Genomic DNA, 20237 nt, shown 5'->3' with positions numbered 1-20237 from the left:
ACAAGAGTAGAGCTGGTAATTTGGGCCGAGCCCGACAGGCCAGCTCGAACCCGCCCGAAAAATTTAGAGCCAAGCCCGAAAAAAATATTATTTTTTTATTGTTTGGGCCTATTCGGGCAGCCCGAATAGGCCCGAGGAAATTCAGGCCAAGCCCGATCGGGTTCGGGCTTGGCCCGACCCGAATAAAAAAAATAATTTTTTAAAAAAATATATAAAATATGATAAATATTAATTAATTTTTCAAATTTTATATCATTTTATACCAAAATACTATATATATAAGTGTTTTAATGTAGTTATTTTTTAAAAAAATTAAAATAGTTATATTTCATATTTTTATTATTTTTAATCAATAAAATATCTCAAAATAATATTAAAATATATTTTAATATTGATTTTAATATTTTAAGACCCAGTTTTGTTAAAAAAAATTTTGAGTCCTATAAATCATTTGCATGTAAAAAATAATTTTATATTTTTAATAAATTAAGAGAATTAATTTTAAAGTAAAAATAAAATTGAAAATAATTTTAAAAATAAAATTTAGGCATGTATGAATTTCTGACTCCACTACTAGATAAACATAATAAATAGAATAATATTCTTGAACAATTACTTGGTTATTATCCATGCTAGATTTAGTTAAAAATTAAGAGTAAACTAGAGTAAGAATTCCTTTTATATAAGAGTTAAATAATATAAAAGTTAAAGAAAAATGATTTCAAAAAAAAAATATTTTACTCATAATTAAATAATTTTTTATATAATATAATGATGGCAATTTTTTTATATTCAAAAAAATGAAAAGTATAATTTACCTAAAAGTTATTTAAAACTTTGAACTAATCGAAATAATAATTTTAAATTAGTAGTCTAACTGTGATTGAATTGGGATCAGCTTAATCATAACTAAAATAATATAATTTAATTAAAGTATATAAAATATTTATATATGACTATGATAAGAGCAATATTTAAACAACTACGACATTTATTTACAAGTAAAGGAAACATTCATGAATAAATTATACATAATACAACAAAATAATAACAGAGCTACTTAAATACAAAGTTGATAAATTATTTTTATTTTATTCTTTTAAAATTAAGATAATATTTTACAATTAATAGAATTATTTAAAAATTAAAATTGGTTCAAAAAATACAAAAAAAATATTTTTAAAAAGTTTCTGATATTCGGGCCAGCCCGAATAAGCCCGAAGCCCGAAGGTGTTAGGTCTGGACTTGGCTATATGGGCTTTTTAGAAGGGGTAGGATGCTTTAAGCCCGATCCGAATAAGCCCGACCTGAATTGAGCCCGGCCCAAATAAATACGGCCCGCCCGAATTACCGGCTCTAAACAAGAGGACAAAAATAAAGAGGGTGAGTAATCAAGGAGTGAGAGAGCTAACTGAGATGTGAGAGAAGAGTGAGATAGTGTAAAATGGCCCCACTGAGATTGTTGTCACTGTTGACTCAATGACGACCCTCACATGGGAGAATTCCAATAAGTAGACCACAGCCATTGAACTCTCACGAACATGTGCTTCCTTGTTTGCCTTATTACCTGACACTTCCAAGTGCATTATCCCTGTTTTCTTGGATTAATCAAACTTCATCTTGGCTCACATATCAATCCTCAATTATTTCCACCCTCTTCTCTTTTGAATAGAAATTATTCTGAATGCATAAGCCATCCCTCTGAAAACATTCTTGCTTTTTCATTGCCCATGCGACAATGGCATGTGCCTTTACATTCGGATGACGTTATACTGCCTTTGGTCTTGTGTATAGAATCAAGAGAGAAGATTTTTTCCATCTTATTTATAAATTATTATTCTCTTTATTTAAAAATATAAAATATTTTTAATATTTCATGGTGTAATAATTACCTTTTTTAAAAGTGCCCCTATTGATAATGATCTTATATTTATTATAGGGTATTTAATAGGAGTGAATATGAAAAGATAGGGTTAGTTTAAAAGTAGATAACTATTTTATTGAGGAGTGAGATTCAATTAAAAATATCTTATATTTTTTAATAGAGGGGGTATTTTAGAACTAAATAATTCATGAGAAGGGCCCCAAAAAATAATTAAATACTAATAAATAAGATAACCTGATAATTTGGATTTCTGGCAAATTTTCCCCCTTGTAAATTTAGGATAAGATTTTCTGTTAATTTATTTTGTTAATCCAAACAATTTTTCATACGTTTATTATGGAATTTATTTTTTTATATATTGATACACTTTTATACTCTATTGGGGGGTTATAATTACATATCAAACTGTTCAAATATTACTCCCTCCAATCTAAACTATAAGTAGCTTTAATAATATTTTACAAACAAATACAATTCTTATTCTTATAAAAATATATGCTCCTCTGTCTTTACGTATAAAGTATTTTAACCGAATCTCTCATATCAATAAAAGTTTATTATTTATTTGAAGTCACATTAAATCAAAATAATTTTCCAATTTTGCTCCTAATAATGTCAATTAATATCACAGTGATGGTCACGGTGGTAAAGAACTCAATTAATAATTCTTCCCCTTTCTAAGAAAAGGACCAAATTGTTTAATTACTCAAAAATATCATGACACCCCTTATATTTAGAGATAAAATAAGCTTCTAGAGAACACCCTATATATAGGGACGGAGGGAGTATTGTTTTCATTTTTTTATCCTTAATTCCAATTTATGATGAGATGAAGGTCATAAATTCACTAATACAAGAATCTCAATTAATAAATATAAGGGGTAAAATGAAAAAATAAAATTTTATAAACACTAAATTATTTATATTTTAGATCAAAATTGACTGAAAAAATGCTTAGAAGTTGGACTAGAGGATCACACACACACCAGCACAACACACAATATAGGCTTTGTATTATTGTATTCAAATTTAGAACATAGTACGACATCCTTAAACCACATTACCACGCAACTGAAATCAATAAGGTACCTACCACACAGCTGGACCCAAAAGGATCGCTACTTATTCTCTCAAGCCATTACACAATCATTAAACCACACAACAATCAACTTAACACAATTACATTATTAAAGCCTTAACGAAATCACAGAGTGACTTTAATTATTGACTCTAATATTACCAACTTTAATGCCATATATAATGAAATTACAGAACGACTTTCCTTATTGACGAGTGCGTTATATTTGCCAGACGTTCTCTCTTCTCATTGACAAGTATCTCAGCCATCCTGCATCGATAGCAAAACAAAACAGACTCAATAACAAGACATTAAGAACTATATATTGAAGATGCCAAAGTAAGATTCTTGTTTGATCTAGCTAGGGTTTCAAGTTGTGCGAGTAAACTCAGAAGAAATAAGCTATTTGTTAGGACTATGTATATGTATTTACTTTTCAATGGCCTCTGCATTTGTTGGACCACCGGGTATAGGTTCAAGCTTGAAGGTGTCCAAGTTCATCCTTGTCTCAGTTTGGTTTAACAGATTCTTTGCTAAAGCTTCAAGATCACCCAAGTTCTTCTCAGTGGCGCAATCCAAATCAGCCATATTTTCACTTAATACATCCGTCTACGGAATATGAATGAAAGAAATGGTTAATTCAAATGTGTGCGTAATAACAGGCTTTCAAGTTGCCTTTGATGAAACCTGGTTCTAACACAAAAGAACACTACATCATAATTCCAAAACTCAAGGCCCAAGTTCATGGGTCCTTAAATTTTGTTACATATTAATTATGAAGCCTAGCTTTATCCAATATGAAACTTTTCATACCGACTCAGGTCCACTTACATATTTTCTTAACAATAACATGCATATATAGCCATGTGTTGAAGTGCATGTGTGGATGATAAAATATGAGATGATGGATGGATGTACCTGAATTCGAAGGTAGTTGCTGTCAGCTCCAAGGGCATGAAAAACAGAGGCGAGATGATAGTCAACAAGGTCCTGACTTCCATCAAGTGCAAATTCAATACTTGGCTTAGCCCATTTCAAAATACCCCACTTTTGTGCATCTTTGGCGTTGTAAACATTGGGCTTCATGAATCCAGTTCCAAAAGACACCAACACGATTCTGTATAGTCGTTTGGTTCAAAGGTCGAGAAATCTGGATTGTTCTTGTTATTTGTTGTGTCACCTCACTTATAGCAATTAATGCCTGCAGTGTTTTCAAGTCCATTCAGATATAATAAATTATAAATGTCATAGTTTTACATATAATAAATTAACATATATATATGCAGGGAGTGATTAATTAGCTTACAGGATTATTGGCTATGATACCACCATCAATCAAATTGAATTCTGTTTCACCATTTTTGAAAGGATAAGGTGGTAGATAGGTTGGTGCAGCTGAAGTTCCAATGCAAATATCTGATAGCTGGGCGTCTAAGCCAGGGAGGACGTCGCACTCTGTGTTTAGCTGCATCATGCATGCATCCATTATTTTTATAAACTTTTGATGATCATTAACTACAGCAAATTGTTGCAACCCTTCAAATTTGTTTGATAACTAGGATGGCTTTCAATTTACAGTTTTGAACTAATAAATTTATTTTGTTAGAAAATACAATCATAATTTTTTTATTTAAAAAAGCTCCATATCTTTTAAAATAAAATACCTGTACTATTTAATTTTAACATGGGTGCATGGTCCAAATTCACGATAATCCCGCGGCTTATTTTTATAAAACATTTTTAAATAATTGACATAAAAAAATTTCTTTTATTAGTTGACATGCCCAAAATATTTTCCCCTGAATTTACATTTTCATAATTAATTCACATAATTTCACAGTTTTTTTAGGGGCCTTTTAGGTGAAATCTATCAACTGTTCTTAACATGTTACAAAATGCTTTATAACAATAAACAGGGAGAATATCAAAAATTGAGAATGAATTAACCAATAAGCATGGGTCCTAATAAAATAAACTATAGTCACTTGTACATGAGGTCTTAAGTTCAAGTTCGGGTTTATGTAAATGCTAAAAACACATCTCTCGGAGAGCTATCTTCAATTAAACTTGATAATGCTTAAATTTAATTCAGTTGGATAGCCATATTTAAAAGAAAAAACATAATGGAGAATGAAGACGACCATTATAATATGTGTGTGCACCTTCAAGCTTGAGAAAACAGTGGGTCGGACTTGTTTCATATCGAATGTTGGGATTACAACCCTAGTCAATGTGTCATGCAGTCTTTTTCCTTCCAGATAGAACTGTATTGCACCATGTAAATACTCTCCATCGTACTTGGGCTTGTAGAGATAGTTCCAGATAGATTTGAACCAACTTGAATAAAACAATATTGAAGAGGATTACGTGAGTACCATATAAAACATCCAAAATTGAACAATTTAAAACCTTAAACAGTACTTGAGTTTCTCATCACCGAACTACTTTCAAGGAAAATTAGTTATACGAATTTGAAATTTACGTACTTTTTTGGGGGGAAAATTCTGGGGATTGTTTTCTGTAGAAATCTTTAATTTGTGGAGCAGAAAACATAGGACGATGGTCCCCGTCTGGGGCTGTGAGCATGGCAGTGATGATTCCACCTGTGCTAGTTCCAGCGATCAAGTCAAAATAGTCTGCGATCCTCGCATTTTCATGCCCAGAAACTTTCTGAATCAAATAAAGAATGGAGAAAAATCATATCTTAACTCAACTGACGAGTGACCCAGACTTACATACTATGATAACAATGTACGTACCTGCAACTCTTCCTCTAGTTTCATGAGTAGAATGGCAGGTATGATCCCTCTAACCCCACCTCCGTCAATACTGAGAATAGTGACAACCTTCCCAGCTGATGGAGGCGGTAGCTTTGCTGTTACTTCCATTACTTATCCAGCAATGAAGGTCTCAGAAAAATGATCAGAGAGAGAGAGAGAGTTAGGGATTGCTTGTGTGCTCTTCCTTCGTTGGTCTGAATGGTATTTATAGACCCCTCATCGGCGGGCTACAAATTTTTATATTACTTTCTTCTTGAAAAAAAAAAAAAAAATCTTATGCGTTTGTGTCCTACGCCTGGCTCATTTATTAATGACTTAATTGTATTGTAGATCAAGAGATCTCGTCTAGGTCTTCTCTCTTTATAAATAATGAGAGTCAAGCCGGCCATTATAAATTATTCCAAGTGCTGTCGATTTAAATTTGGTCGTTATAAATTATTCCAATATTAGAAACGTACGTCAGTAGATATAGGGCTGGCAGACTGGCAGTTTTTTGTTTGAATTATTTTTTCAGTTGTAGAAAGTAGTATTTTCCCCCAAGGTTAGGACGAGAATTTATTTTCAAAAATTTGTCCATAACATTTCTCTTGTGAAGCTTGGGTACTGTTGTGATAGAAATTTCATAACAATTCTGTGAAATAAGTCGTGAGAAAGATACATTGCATTGGTGCGAACTAATTTTGCGGAATAGTAAGTCTGCCAGCGGGGAGAAGAAACGAGCAAGTAATATATAAATCTCGTAAGGCTTGTTCTCAGGGATTGTGTATTGTGAGGGGCAAATAGGAATATCAGTACTGTTGAAATATTTTTAAGGGGAAATATCATTCAAGGACCATTGAAACAATTTAATATCAAACAAAGATCAAGAGATTCTGAAAATATCAATATAAGATTATAAGATTGATTTAAAAATAATTTTATATGATAAAAGACTATAACGCCCCTGTTTTTCTTTTCTTCTTTTTTTTAAAAAATTGTCAACTAGCGAATTGTTTTTTATTAAATGTGAATTAATACTTGTTAATAAACCAAATGACTACTTATTAAAAACATGATCTTTTTTAAAACATGATTTCTCACCAACCAAACTCTTTTAAATTCTTGAACTTTTCAATTAGTGAATAGCTTCTTTGTATGAAAATGTATACTTGTTAATTACATATGATTACTTGTTGAAATATGACCTTCACTTGTTCCTTTCCACATCCAAGCTCTTTTAGATTCTTGAAATTGTCAATTAATCAATGGTTTCTTGTAAATATAAGTAAGTACTTATTAATTAACAAATGACTTTCTTGTCATTAAGCATGGTTACTATGTCTTTTCCCCACCTAACATTATTTTCAAATCAGTCCCCTGATCTTGCGACTATATTTCAGAATCATTTGGTCCTTGATTGATATTGAATATTGATCCTCAATGGTCCTTGAATGATATTTTTTCTCATGGAATCATTTCAAGAAAACATCAAATTTGAATAAGAGGAAGAAAACGGAGGAACGTATTTATAATTCTATTTTGGTCACTATGATGATCTCAATATTACAATTTTACAAATATCGAGGGATATAGTCTTGGTCCTTTTTTTATTTTTTGGGCTAAAGAGTCTTGGTCTCCTTATATTATAAATCGAGTTTACAGTCCTACTCGGATCGTCAGGAATTATATTCCGAGTTTAGTGCCGTCCAACGATCCAACTAGGATTCGATTATTTTGCGTTTCTCTTATGGAAAATAAATAATTGATTTTCTAGGTTTAGTATATTTAGGGTTTATTTTCAGTATTTTAGTAATGGAGCATTGTATCAAATAAGATAAGATATCTAGAAGACTAGTTATAAGTGGTCATTTTACCTTGATTTGATATGTATTTTTTCCCTTTATTAACTAAATAATACACAAATGAAGTTAAATACGATTAAAATAGGGCTAAAGAATATTTTTCCTCCTAAACTCAAAAAAACCTATATTCACTTATGGAAGAAAGGCAACAAAAGAAAGAAATAAAGTTAAAAGAATAGCCAGAGGTGACCCCACTGCACTAACTTAAAAAAAGAAACAGGTAATGCTTAAGAGTATGAATGGACTACTCCCCTCATCACATATATAAATTCCATCAGTCATACAACCACCTAAACGCCTCTGTCCTCAACTATCAGCAAGCATTAACAGTAAATTTTCGATAAGAAATCAAGCATGAAATGTAATAAGATCCAAACTTGGCAATAATACACAACATAAACATAAATAACTAGTTTAAGGCTTTACAATAACTAGCCTCAACCCACAGCATGCTTCCCCCTTGGTTCTACTTACATGTTCCCCTGAAAATTGTTATCCACAATAATGAAACACACGGTACTAGCAACCATACTTCAATTTAAATAGGCATGCAAATATAGTTTTAGAACAAACAAATGAAGTTCAAATCATCTTAGGCAAGTAACATCATAATCTCAAGTGTATCTCCCATGAATTGAAAGAAAAGCTCACTATAGTCATTGTTAACCTCTAGAATTTCATGTCATTTTATCACATTTTTCTTAAATTTTTAATATATTTTGAACCAATTGCACATAATTTCAATACTCAAGTTAGAAAATTGTGCATATTGTTTTGGAAATTCACACCATGGATCTATTTTGATATTTTCACGCTAATTTATTGACATTTTGGTTCAAGGCTATGTTGGGGACATTTTTGGACATTAAGTGATGCTCTGGAAGGTATTAAGATAAAGAAATCTGGTGGAAAGGTGAACAATTTTTGGCTGATAAAGTTAGGGTTTTAGAGTATAGAAAGGTCATTTTCAACTAAGGCTGTCATTTTGGACCTTTTAGGAGTACTTGGAAGCATTAGGTGTGCTAGTGCATGGATTTTGGTGGAGGTTCAGCTTGGATTTGAAGATTAGAAGAGATTTTGGCTTTATATCTTGGTTCTTATGTGTTAACTTCAAGATCCAATCTATGCCATGTGTAGATAACTTCAATATCAACTTTTTCTAGAAATTATCAAATGACATAATTAGAAGAGAAGAGAGAGGGGGAGAGAGAGAGCCAGGGTTCGTTGAGTTGGAGTTTTGGAGCACAGATTGAGGCCTCTCAACTCTCTAGTAAATGATTCTAAGCTCTAATCCACGTCCCTTTTCTATGTTTTAGGTTATTTGAGGTTGATAATTGATGTAAGGGTTAGGGTTCTGAATTCCTCGAGGTTTCTACCAATTAATCTTGGTTTAATGATTATGAATTAAGCCACCTAGGGACTCCTAAAGTGTTTAATTGGTTTATCTTGTTGATTTGAGGTTCTCAGACATATTAGAGCGCAAGTCCTAGCTAGGTTCTAATTGTTGATGATTGTTGATTTGGATGGTGATTACGGTTGATAGAGAATTGTTTGGACTGATTAGTGTTGAGAAAGGTTTGATTAGTATAGATATTGTTAGATTGGATTTTTGTATTTTTGGGAAATTTGAGGCGATGAATGAGGAGCCCAAAGGGATTAATTTGAGGTTAATCATGTGACTATTGGGGGGAAAACTATAATTTAAATTGGTAGAATGACTTTGCCGATTTATTTGGTATTTATGAGAATTCATATGATTTTGTAGATTAAGTTCGGTAATTTGCGCCCTTCAGCTAAGGGGTTTGCAAGGGTAACTCTTTTTGTTCTTTTCTTGATTAGAGGAAACCACATTTAATTTACCTCGTATGTTTGATTTTGTTTCAAGGTGGAATATATAAGATGCAATGTATATTCAAAATAATATGATTTTATGAGAAATTTTTGGTTAAGCAGGATGTTGTATTGATAATTAAATATGTGCATCAATTTTTGAAAAATGAGAATATATCATTTGATTTGGAAGCAAAATTGTTGAGCGTTTATGATGATTGTAATTACTACCATGAGTTGTATATGCTGAATTTATATATGAGTTGTGTTTATTTGGGATGGAGGCTGTTGTTGGAAGTCTTGAAGTGATGATTATTGATCCATTTGACCACATGGTTTGCCACCATTAGGCGCCTAGTGGTTGGCTCACATTCTTAGGCCCCTTGGTGTTTTTCCTTCCTTTTGCTGGGATTGGAGTCATTCCTTGGAACATATGACACCTTTATGGGTCATAGAAAAGAGGGGATCCATGGATTAGTGTTGAGTTTTGCACCTTTGGCTAGGTTGCATCTCACCATTAATGAGCTTGGTGGAGTCCAATCATATGAAAAGATGATCGTATTTGGCTCAGACAACTATGGGTTCAAAAATAATAAGGGTGGTATAAGGATGGCATTTGCATATATGCAATGACATTATATAGTTATACGATTTACATTACATGATTTATTATTTAATTAATATTTATTTATTTACTATTCTTTTATTTTTCCCCACTAGCCGAAGTATCTCTAAAACATGTCTGCATGCATTTTATAATAATTTCATGCGAAGGATTGGGATCTGCGAGGGGGAAGCAAGCAGAGACTTGAGGCAACTGTTGTATGCCATGATTTGAATTATTGCTTGGATGACTGTTAAATGTATTGTTTTGGATCATGACCAATATATATATATATATATATATATATGTATATATATGTATGGACAGTACAATATTGTTTTGGATTGAGAGCTAGTAGCTAGACGGGCCTGAGGTCCTAGTATTTGTGATTCATGATATATATTTTGTTTTGGATTTGTGATTTATGACGACGACGACGAGGGTGTTGTTATAGAGGTTGATTATAATTGTGGGGTATCCTTGTTTTGCCAATGTGCCTTTTCCAACATCATCAATATTTCCAACATCAATATTTTATTATCACAGTGGATATTGTTTAAAAATGTTTTTAGCAAGCGAGGTGTTGCATTTTTGGCAGCAACTATGTTAGTTAGGCACGATGGGTTAAACGAAGAGAGGGAGAGGAAGATGAACGGCTGCGATTATAAAGGTTGAAAGTGACTGCACATGGGTTCTTAATTATAGTTTCATGAACCTCATTCGTCTATTTTATACAAGGGAGATTATTTTAATTAACATCAAATTTTACTATATAATAGATTATATAAAACAAAATTTGCATTGCTAAGGATCAGTACAAGTTGCTCGTGGTGCTCAATTTCCATGTGTTCGCACCAATGAAAGCAGGGATCCGCATTCAGCGCGCTCGATCTGTGCCATTCATTTCTTTCTCAAATGATCTTTATTGTTGATTTGAATTTTTTTAATATTATATTTATAAAAGTAAAAATATATAAAAAATTTTAAAAAAATTTAATATTAAGTTTGGACTATTTTTTATTCTTATTAGAGGACGGATGCCGTGGTGGTCACCTAGTCATCACCCCTAATGGAATTTGGATAGTTCAGATTTTAAGGTTTATTTTTGTTTTATATTTATTTAAACAAAAACTATGCAAAAAACATAGAAATCTTCAATTAATATGTTTATCACTAATTTGGCCAGTACAGATTCAATCTGGATCACCCATTTTAATACTAATTCTTAATAATTTTTATAAATTAACTTTCCAAATGTACTCTGAATAGTACAGATATAATCTTAAAGGTACAATTTAATATTAAACTTTTTTTTATAATTTTTACAAATTGACCATCTATGTATACTCTAGATAGTCCAACTTTAATATTAATTTTTTTTATAATTTTTATATATTTTTAATTTGATAAACATAATATTGAAAATATTTTAAAAAACAATTTAAAATAAGCGAAAGAGGTCATTTGGGGAGAAAATGAACAGTCCAGATCACCTTATAGGTGATGAGCCAGCAGTGCTCATCAATCCTGATGAGCATTGAATACGTATCCGACAAGTTGCAAGCTTCGGCAGTCATCACCACAATGAGCATCATCAGCAGGGGTGAGAAGATCTGAGTTGTCTAGAATTTAATTTGAACTGTCCAAATTTAAAGTTTTTATTTTATAATTTTATATTATATTTATTAAATTAAAATTTATTAAAAATATATAATTTTTAATAAAGATGTTTATCGCCAATTGATTTTGGTAGTATATATCTAATTTGGACAATCTAATTTAATATTACAAGTTTTTAAAATTATATAAATCCACTATTCAAATGTAATGTCAGGTAAATTTGTTTTTCTTATTTTTTATTTTTTGATATGAAGAAGGTAAGAACCAAGATATCAAGTTAAAATCCCTTCAAACCTTAGCTCAACTTCCACCAAAATCCAAGCACTAGCAACACGTAATGCTCCCAAGCACTTCCAAGAAGTCCAGAATGATAGCCTTAGTAAAAATTGACCTTATATACTCCAAAACCCTAACTTTATTGGCTAAAAATTGTTCACCTTTGCACCAGATTTCTTTATCTTAATACCTTCTAGAGCATCACTTAATGTTCAAAAATGCCCCCAACATAGGCTTAAATTAAAATATCAATAAATTAGCTTGAAAATACCAAAATAGAGCCTTGGTATAAATTTCTAAAACAATATGTACAATATTCCTGACTTGATCATATTTAAAATACGTACAATTGGGTCAAAATATGCTAAAAACCCAAGAAAAATATTATAAAATGACATGAAATTCTAAAGGTTAACAATGATCAATGAGCAATTCATTTGATTCATGGGAGGTACACCTGAGATTATGATGTTACTTGCCTAAAACGATTAATATTTATGTTCATATTGTGTATTATTGCCAGTTTTGGATCTTATTGCATTTCATGCTTGATTTCTTATTGAAACTATGTTCTGTTAATGTCTGCTGATAGTTGAGGACAGAGGCCTTTAGGTGGTTGGATGACTGATGGATTTATCTATGTGATGAGGGTAGTCCATTCATACCCTAAGCATTACCTGTTTCTTTTTCCAAGTTAGTGCAGTGGGGTCACCTCTGGCTATTCTTTTAGTTTTTTTTTTTTTCTTGTGCTGCCTTTCTTCCATAAGTGAATATAGGTAGGTTCTTTCAAGTTTAGAAGGAAAACTGTTCTTTAGCCCTATTTTAATTGTATTCCACTTCATTTTGTGTATTATTTAGTTAATAAAGGGCAAAAATACATATTAAATCAAGGTAAAATGACCACTTATCACTGGTCTTCTAGATATCTTATTTTATTTGATACAATGCTCCATTACTAAAATACTGAAAATAAACCCTAAATATACTAAACCTGGAAAATCAAATTATTTATTTTCCATAATAGACAAAATAATCGAATCTTAGTTGGATCGTTGGATGGCACTAAACTTGGAATATATAATTCATGACGAGCCAACCAAGACTGTAAACTCGGTATATATAAGGAAGACCAAGACTCTTTAGACCCAAAAAAATAAAAAAAAAGAAACCAAGACTAGATCCCTTGATGTTTGTAAACTTGTAATATTGAGATCATCATAGTGACCAAAATATCAAATTAGAAACATTTGCCTCCGTTTTCTTCCTCTTATTCAAATCTCATGTTTTCTTGAAATGATTCCATGAGAAAAAATATCATTCAGGGACCACTGAGATCAATATTTAATATCAATCAAGGACCAAAAGATTTAAAATATCATTGCAGGACCAGATGACTGATTTGAAAATAAGATAGATGGGAAAAGAATATAATACCCATGCTTTTTTTAAATTGACAAGTAGTCATGTGTTAATTAACAAGTACTCACTCACATTTAATAAGAAACCATTCATTAATTGAGAATTTCAAGAATCTAAGAGAGCTTGAATGTGGGAGAAGGAATAAGTAAAGGTCATGTTTCAACAAGTAACCGTTTGTAATTAACAAGTATATATTTGCATTTAACAAGAAGCTATTCGCCCATTGACAAGTTCAAGAATATAAAAGAGCTTAAATGTGGAAAGGAACAAGTGAAAGTCAAATTTCAACAAGTAGTCATTTGTTAATTAACAAGTACTCACTCATATTTAACAAGAAACCATTCATTAATTGACAATTTCAAGAATCTAAAAGAGCTTGGATGTGGGAAGGAACAAGTGAAGGTCATGTTTCAACAAGTAACCATATGTAATTAACAAGTATACATTTTTCATATAACAAAAAGCTATTTGCCAATTGAAAAGTTTAAAAATTTAAAAGAGCTTGATTGTGAGAAGAGACAAGTGTAAATCATATTTTAATAAGTAGTCATTCGTTCATTAACAAGTATTAATTCACATTTAATAAGAAACAATTCACTAGTTGACAATTTTTTTTTTAAAAGAAGAGAAGAAAACTAGGGGTATTATAGTCTTTTCTCATGTAAAATTATTTTTAAATCAATCTCATAATCTTATATGGATATTTCAGAATCTCTTGGTCTTTGTTTGATATTAAATTGCTTCAATGGTCCTTGAATGATATTTCCCTTTAAAAATATTTCAAACAGTACTGATATTCCTATTTGCCCCTCACAAATACACAATCCCTGAGAACAAGCCTCTACGAGATTTATATATTACTTGCTCGTTTCTTTTCTCCCCGCTGGCAGACTTACTATTCCGCAAAATTAGTTCGCACCACATGCAATGTATCTTTCTCACGACTTATTTCACAGATTTGTTATGAAACTTTCTATCACAATAGTACCCAAGCTATTCACAAGAGAAATGTTATGGACAAATTTTTGAAAGTAAATTCCCTTACTAACCTTGGGGGAAAATAGTACTTTCTACAACTGAAAAAATAATTCAAACAAAAAACTGCCAGTCTGCCAGCCCTATATCTACTGACGTACGTTTCTAATATTGGAATAATTTATAACGGCCAAATTTAAATCGACAGCACTTGGAATAATTTATAATGGCCGGCTTGACTCTCATTATTTATATAATTTTAAAAACTTATAATATTAAATTAGATTGTCCAAATTAGATATATACTACCCAAATCAATTGGCGATAAACATCTTTATTAAAAATTATATATTTTTAATAAATTTTAATTTAATAAATATAATAAAAAATATAAAATAAAAACTTTAAATTTGGACAGTTCAAATTAAATTCTAGACAACTCAGATCTTCTCACCCCTGCTGATGATGCTCATTGTGGTGATGACTGCCGAAGCTTGCAACTTGTCGGATACGTATTCAATGCTCATCAGGATTGATGAGCACTGCTGGCTCATCGCCTATAAGGTGATCTGGACTGTTCATTTTCTCCCCAAATGACCTATTTCGCTTATTTTAAATTGTTTTTTAAAATATTTTTAATATTATGTTTATCAAATTAAAAATATATAAAAATTATAAAAAAATTAATATTAAAGTTGGACTATCCAGAGTATATGTAGATGGTCAATTTGTAAAAAATTATAAAAAAGTTTAATATTAAATTGTACCTTTGAGATTATATCTGTACTGTTCAGAGTATATTTGAAAAGTTAATTTATAAAAATTATTAAGAAATTAGTATTAAAATGAGTCATCCAAATTGAATTTGTACAGGCCAAATTAGTGATAAACATATTAATTGAAGATTTCTACATTTTTTACATAGTTTTGTTTAAATAAATATAAAACAAAAATAAAAACCTTAAATTCTGAACTATCCAAATTCCATTAGGGGTGATGACTAGTTGACTACCATGGCATCCGTGCTCTAATAAGAATAAAAAATAGTCCAAACTTAATATTAAAGTTTTTTTAAAATTTTTATATATTTTCATTTTTATAAATATAATATTAAAAAAAAATTCAAATCAACAATAAAGATCATTTGAGAAAGAAATGAATGGCACAGATCGACGCGCTGAATGCGGATCCCTGCTTTCATTGGTGCGAACACATGGAAATTGAGCACCACGAGCAACTTGTACTGATCCTTAGCAATACAAATTTTGTTTTATATAATCTATTATATAGTAAAATTTGATGTTAATTAAAATAATCTCCCTTGTATAAAAATAGATGAATGAGGTTCATGATGAAACTATAATTAATAACCCATGTGCAGTCACTTTCAACCTTTATAATCGCAGCCGTTCATCTTCCTCTCCCTCTCTTCGTTTAACCCATCGTGCCTAAATAACATAGTTGCTGCCAAAAATGCAACACCTCGCTTGGTAAAACATTTTTAAACAACATCCACTGTGATAATAAAATATTGATGTTGGAAATATTGATGATGTTGGAAAAGGCACATTGGCAAAACAAGGATACCCCACAATTATAATCAACCTCTATAACAACACCCTCGTCGTCGTCGTCATAAATCACAAATCCAAAACAATATATATATCATGAATCACAAATGCTAGGACCTCAGGCCCGTCTAGCTACTAGCTCTCAATCCAAAACAATATTGTATTATACATACATATATACATATATATATTGGTCATGATCCAAAACAATACATTTAACAGTCATCCAAGCAATAATTCAAACATGGCATACAACAGTTGCCTCAAGTCTCTGCTTGCTTCCCCCTCGCAGATCCCAATCCTTCGCATGAAATTATTATAAAATGCATGCAGACATGTTTTAGAGATACTTCGGCTAGTTGGGGAAAATAAAAGAATAGTAAATAAATAAATATTAATTAAATAATAAATCATGTAATGTAAATTGTATAACTATATAATGTCATTGCATATATGCAAATGCCATTCTTATACCATCCTTATTATTTACGAACCCATGAGTTGTTAGAGCCAAATAAAATCTTTTCATATGATCAGACCTCACCAAGCTCATTAATGGTGAGATGCAACCTAGCCAAAGGTGCAAAACTCAACACTGATCCATGGATTCTCTCTTTTTTATGACCCATAAAGGTGTCATATGTTCCAAGGAATGACTCCAATCCCAGCAAAAGGAAGGAAAAACACCAAGGGGCCTAAGAATGTGAGCCAACCACTAGGTGCCTAATGGTGGCAAACCATGTGGTCAAATGGATCAATAATCATCACTTCAAGACTTCCAACAACAGCCTCCATCCCAAATAAACACAACTCATATATAAATTCAGCATATACAACTCATGGTAGTAATTACAATCATCATAAACGCTCAACAATTTTGCTTCCAAATCAAATGATATATTCTCATTTTTCAAAAATTTATGCACATATTTAATTATCAATACAACATCCCACTTAACCAAAAATTTCTCATAAAATCATATTATTTTGAATATACATTGCATCTTATATATTCCACCCTGAAACAAAATCAAACATGCGAGGTAAATTAAATGTGGTTTCCTTTAATCAAGAAAAGAACAAAAAGAGTTACCCTTACAAACGCCTTAGCTGAAGGGCGCAAATTACTGAACTTAGTCTACAAAATCATATGAATTCTCATAAATACCAAATAAATCGGCAAAGTCGTTCTACCAATTTAAATTATAGCTTTCCCCAATAATCACATGATTAACCTCAAATTAATCCCTTTGGGCTCCTCATTCATCGCCTCAAATTTCCCAAAAATACAAAAATCCAATCTAACAATATCTATACCAATCGAACCGTTTTCTCAACACTAATCCGTCCAAACAATCCTCTATCAACTGTAATCACCATCCAAATCAACAATCATCAACAATTAGAACCTAGCTAGGACTTGCGCTCTAATATGTTCGAGAACCTCAAATCAACAAGATAAACCAATTAAACACTTTAGGAGTCCCTAGGTAGCTTAATCATAATCATTAAACCAAGATTAATTGGTAGAAACCTCGAGGAATTCAGAACCCTAACCCTTACATCAATTATCAACCTCAAATAACCTAAAACATAGAAAAGGGAAGTGGATTAGAGCTTAGAATCATTTACTAGAGAGTTGAGAGGCCTCAATCTGTGCTCCAAAACTCCAACTCAACGAACCCTAGCTCTCTCTCTCCCCCTCTTTCTTCTCTTCTAATTATGTCATTTGATAATTTCTAGAAAAAGTTGATATTGAAGTTATCTACACATGGCATAAATTGGATCTTGAAGTTAACACATAAGAACCAAGATATAAAGCCAAAATCTCTTCTAATCTTTAAATCCAAGCTGAACCTCCACCAAAATCCATGCACTAGCACACCTAATGCTTCCAAGTACTCCTAAAAAGTCCAAAATGACAGCCTTAGTTGAACATGACCTTTCTAGACTCTAAAACCCTAACTTTATCAGCCAAAAATTGTTCACCTTTGCACCAGATTTCTTTATCTTAATACCTTCCAGAGCATCACTTAATGTCCAAAAATGTCCCCAACATAGCCTTGAACCAAAATGTCAATAAATTGGCTTGACAATATCAAAATAGATCCATGGTGTGAATTTCCAAAACAATATATGCAATTTCCTAACTTGAGTATTGAAATTATGTGCAATTGGTTCAAAATATATTAAAAATCCAAGAAAAATGTGAAAAAATGACATGAAATTCTAGAGGTTATCAATGACTATAGTGTGAGCTTTTCATTCAATTTATGGGAGATACACTTGAGATTATGATGTTACTTGCCTAAAATGATCTAGACTTCATTTGTTTGTTCTAAAACTATCTATGCAAGCCTATTTAAATTGAACTATGGTTCCTAGTACCATGCGTTTCATTATTGTGGCATAACAATTTTCAAGGGAACATGTAAGTAGAGCCAAGGGGGAAGCATGCTATGGCTTGAGGCTAGTTATTGTAAAGCCTTAAACTAGTTATTTATGTTTATGTTGTGTATTATTGCCAAGTTTGGATCTTATTGCATTTCATGCTTGATTTCTTATTGAAAATTTTTACGGTTAATGCTTGCTGATAGTTGAGGACAGAGGCCTTTAGGTGGTTGTATGACTGATGGAATTTATATATGTGATGAGGGTAGTAGTCATTTCATACTCTTAAGCATTACCTGTTTCTTTTTTAAGTTAATGCAGTGGGGTCACCTCTGGCTATTCTTTTAACTTTCTTTCTTTCTTGTGTTGCCTTTCTTCCATAAATGAATATAGGTTTTTTTGAGTTTAGGAGGAAAAACGTTCTTTAGCCCTATTTTAATCATATTTAACTTCATTTTATGTATTGTTTAGTTAATAAAAGGGAAAAAATACATATCAAATCAAGGCAAAATGACCACTTATAACTAGTCTTCTAGATATGTTATGTTATTTGATACAATGCTCCATTACTAAAATACTGAAATAAATCTTAAATATCCTAAACCTAGAAAATCAAATTATTTGTTTTCCATAAGAGAAACACAAAATAATCGAATCCTAGTTGGATCGTTGGACGGCACTAAACTCGGAATATAATTCATGACGATCCGCGCAGGACGGTAAACTCGATTTACGTAAAGGAGACCAAGACTCTTTAGCCCAAAAAAAAAAAAAAAAGAGGACCAAGACTATATCCCTCGATGTTTGTAAAATTGTAATATTGAGATCATCATAGTGACCAAAATATGAAATTATAAACACTTGCCTCCGTTTTCTTCCTCTTATTCAAATTTGATGTTTTCTTGAAATGATTCCATGAGAAAAAATATCAGCCAAGGACCATTGAGGATCAATATTCAATATCAATCAAGGACCCAATGATTCTGAAATATAGTTGCAGGATCAGGGGACTGCTTTGAAAATAATGTTAGATGGGAAAAAAAACTATAGTAACCATGCTTTTTTTAAATTGACAAGTCATTTGTTAATTAACAAGTAGTTACTCACATTTAACAAGAAACCATTCATTAATTAACAAGTGCAAGAATATAAAAAAAAGCTTGGATGTGGAAAGAAACAAGTGAAAGTCATGTTTCAACAAGTAACCATTTGTAATTAACAAGTATTCATTTGAATTTAACAATAAACCATTCTCTAGTTGACAAGTTTCATAATCTTTTCCATCTAAAATTATTTTTAATTAGTTCCATAATCCTGCATGACATTTCAGAATCTCTTGGTCCTTATTTGATATTAAATGCTTCAATGGTCTTGAATGATATTTTCCTTTTAAAAAATTTCAAACAGTATTGATATTCCTGTGTGCCCCCTCACGAATACACAATCCCTGAGAACAAACCTCTACGAGATTAAAAAATTAGTTCGCACCACATGCTATTATCTTTCTAACGACTTATTTCACAGATTTGTTATGAAATTTTCTATCAAAATAGTACCCAAGCTGTTCACAAGAGAAATGTTGTGGACAAATTTTTGAAAATAAATTCTCGCACTAATCTTTTGGCGGAAAATACTACTTTGTAGAACTGAAAAAATAATTCGACCAAAAACTGCCAGTCTTTCTTTATCTACTGACGTACGTTTCTAATATTGGAATAATTTTATAACGACCAAATTTATATCGACAGGACTTGGAATAATTTATAATGACCAGCTTGACTCTCATTATTATAAAGAGAGAAGACCTAGACGAGATCTCTCGATCTACAATATAATTAAGTCATTAATAAATGAGCCAGACGTAGGATACAAACACATAATTTTTTTTTCAAAAAGAAAAGTAATATAAAAATTTGTAGCCCGCCGTGGGGGGTCTATAAATACCATTCACGCCAACGAAGGAAGAG

General features: G+C 31.4%; 2 protein-coding genes across 2 annotated transcripts; both read right to left on the bottom strand.

Annotated features, from left to right (window-relative positions):
* Window positions 1-2882: 2882 nt before the first annotated feature.
* Window positions 2883-5901, bottom strand: LOC129300025 (patatin-like protein 4). The gene is made up of 7 exons (XM_054938546.1): window positions 5723-5901; window positions 5450-5633; window positions 5126-5300; window positions 4270-4428; window positions 3882-4164; window positions 3397-3572; window positions 2883-3233 (listed from the first exon to the last, which is right to left on the bottom strand). The coding sequence occupies exons 5-7, from the start codon at window positions 4047-4049 to the stop codon at window positions 3152-3154; spliced, it is 426 nt and encodes a 141-aa protein (XP_054794521.1). The 5' UTR covers window positions 4050-4164; window positions 4270-4428; window positions 5126-5300; window positions 5450-5633; window positions 5723-5901; the 3' UTR covers window positions 2883-3151.
* LOC129300026 (patatin-like protein 2) lies at window positions 4261-5851 on the bottom strand. Its single transcript, XM_054938547.1, has 4 exons — window positions 5723-5851; window positions 5446-5633; window positions 5126-5300; window positions 4261-4428 (listed from the first exon to the last, which is right to left on the bottom strand). The coding sequence occupies exons 1-4, from the start codon at window positions 5849-5851 to the stop codon at window positions 4261-4263; spliced, it is 660 nt and encodes a 219-aa protein (XP_054794522.1).
* Window positions 5902-20237: the final 14336 nt, after the last annotated feature.

The sequence above is a fragment of the Prosopis cineraria genome, unplaced genomic scaffold (genome assembly GCF_029017545.1).
Source record: "Prosopis cineraria cultivar Desert tree isolate PC_DT_omini unplaced genomic scaffold, ASM2901754v1 PC1395, whole genome shotgun sequence".
NCBI lineage: Eukaryota > Viridiplantae > Streptophyta > Magnoliopsida > Fabales > Fabaceae > Prosopis > Prosopis cineraria.
The sequence above is the reverse complement of the archived record's forward strand: the minus strand, read 5'-3'. Positions and strand labels throughout refer to the sequence as shown.

Excerpts from the sequence above, each read along its gene's own strand:
- LOC129300025 (XM_054938546.1), bottom strand. The coding sequence starts at position 4,049 with ATGAAGCCCAATGTTTACAACGCCAAAGATGCACAAAAGTGGGGTATT. Across the intron at positions 3,573-3,881 it reads GCAACTACCTTCGAATTCAG|ACGGATGTATTAAGTGAAAA; the intron begins GTACATCCATCC and ends CATATTCCGTAG. Across the intron at positions 3,234-3,396 it reads AATGCAGAGGCCATTGAAAA|GATGGCTGAGATACTTGTCA; the intron begins GTAAATACATAT and ends CTATCGATGCAG.
- LOC129300026 (XM_054938547.1), bottom strand. The coding sequence starts at position 5,851 with ATGGAAGTAACAGCAAAGCTACCGCCTCCATCAGCTGGGAAGGTTGTC. Across the intron at positions 5,301-5,445 it reads TTTTCCCCCCAAAAAAGTAC|TTGGTTCAAATCTATCTGGA; the intron begins GTAAATTTCAAA and ends GTTTTATTCAAG. Across the intron at positions 4,429-5,125 it reads CTGTTTTCTCAAGCTTGAAG|CTAAACACAGAGTGCGACGT; the intron begins GTGCACACACAT and ends TGCATGATGCAG.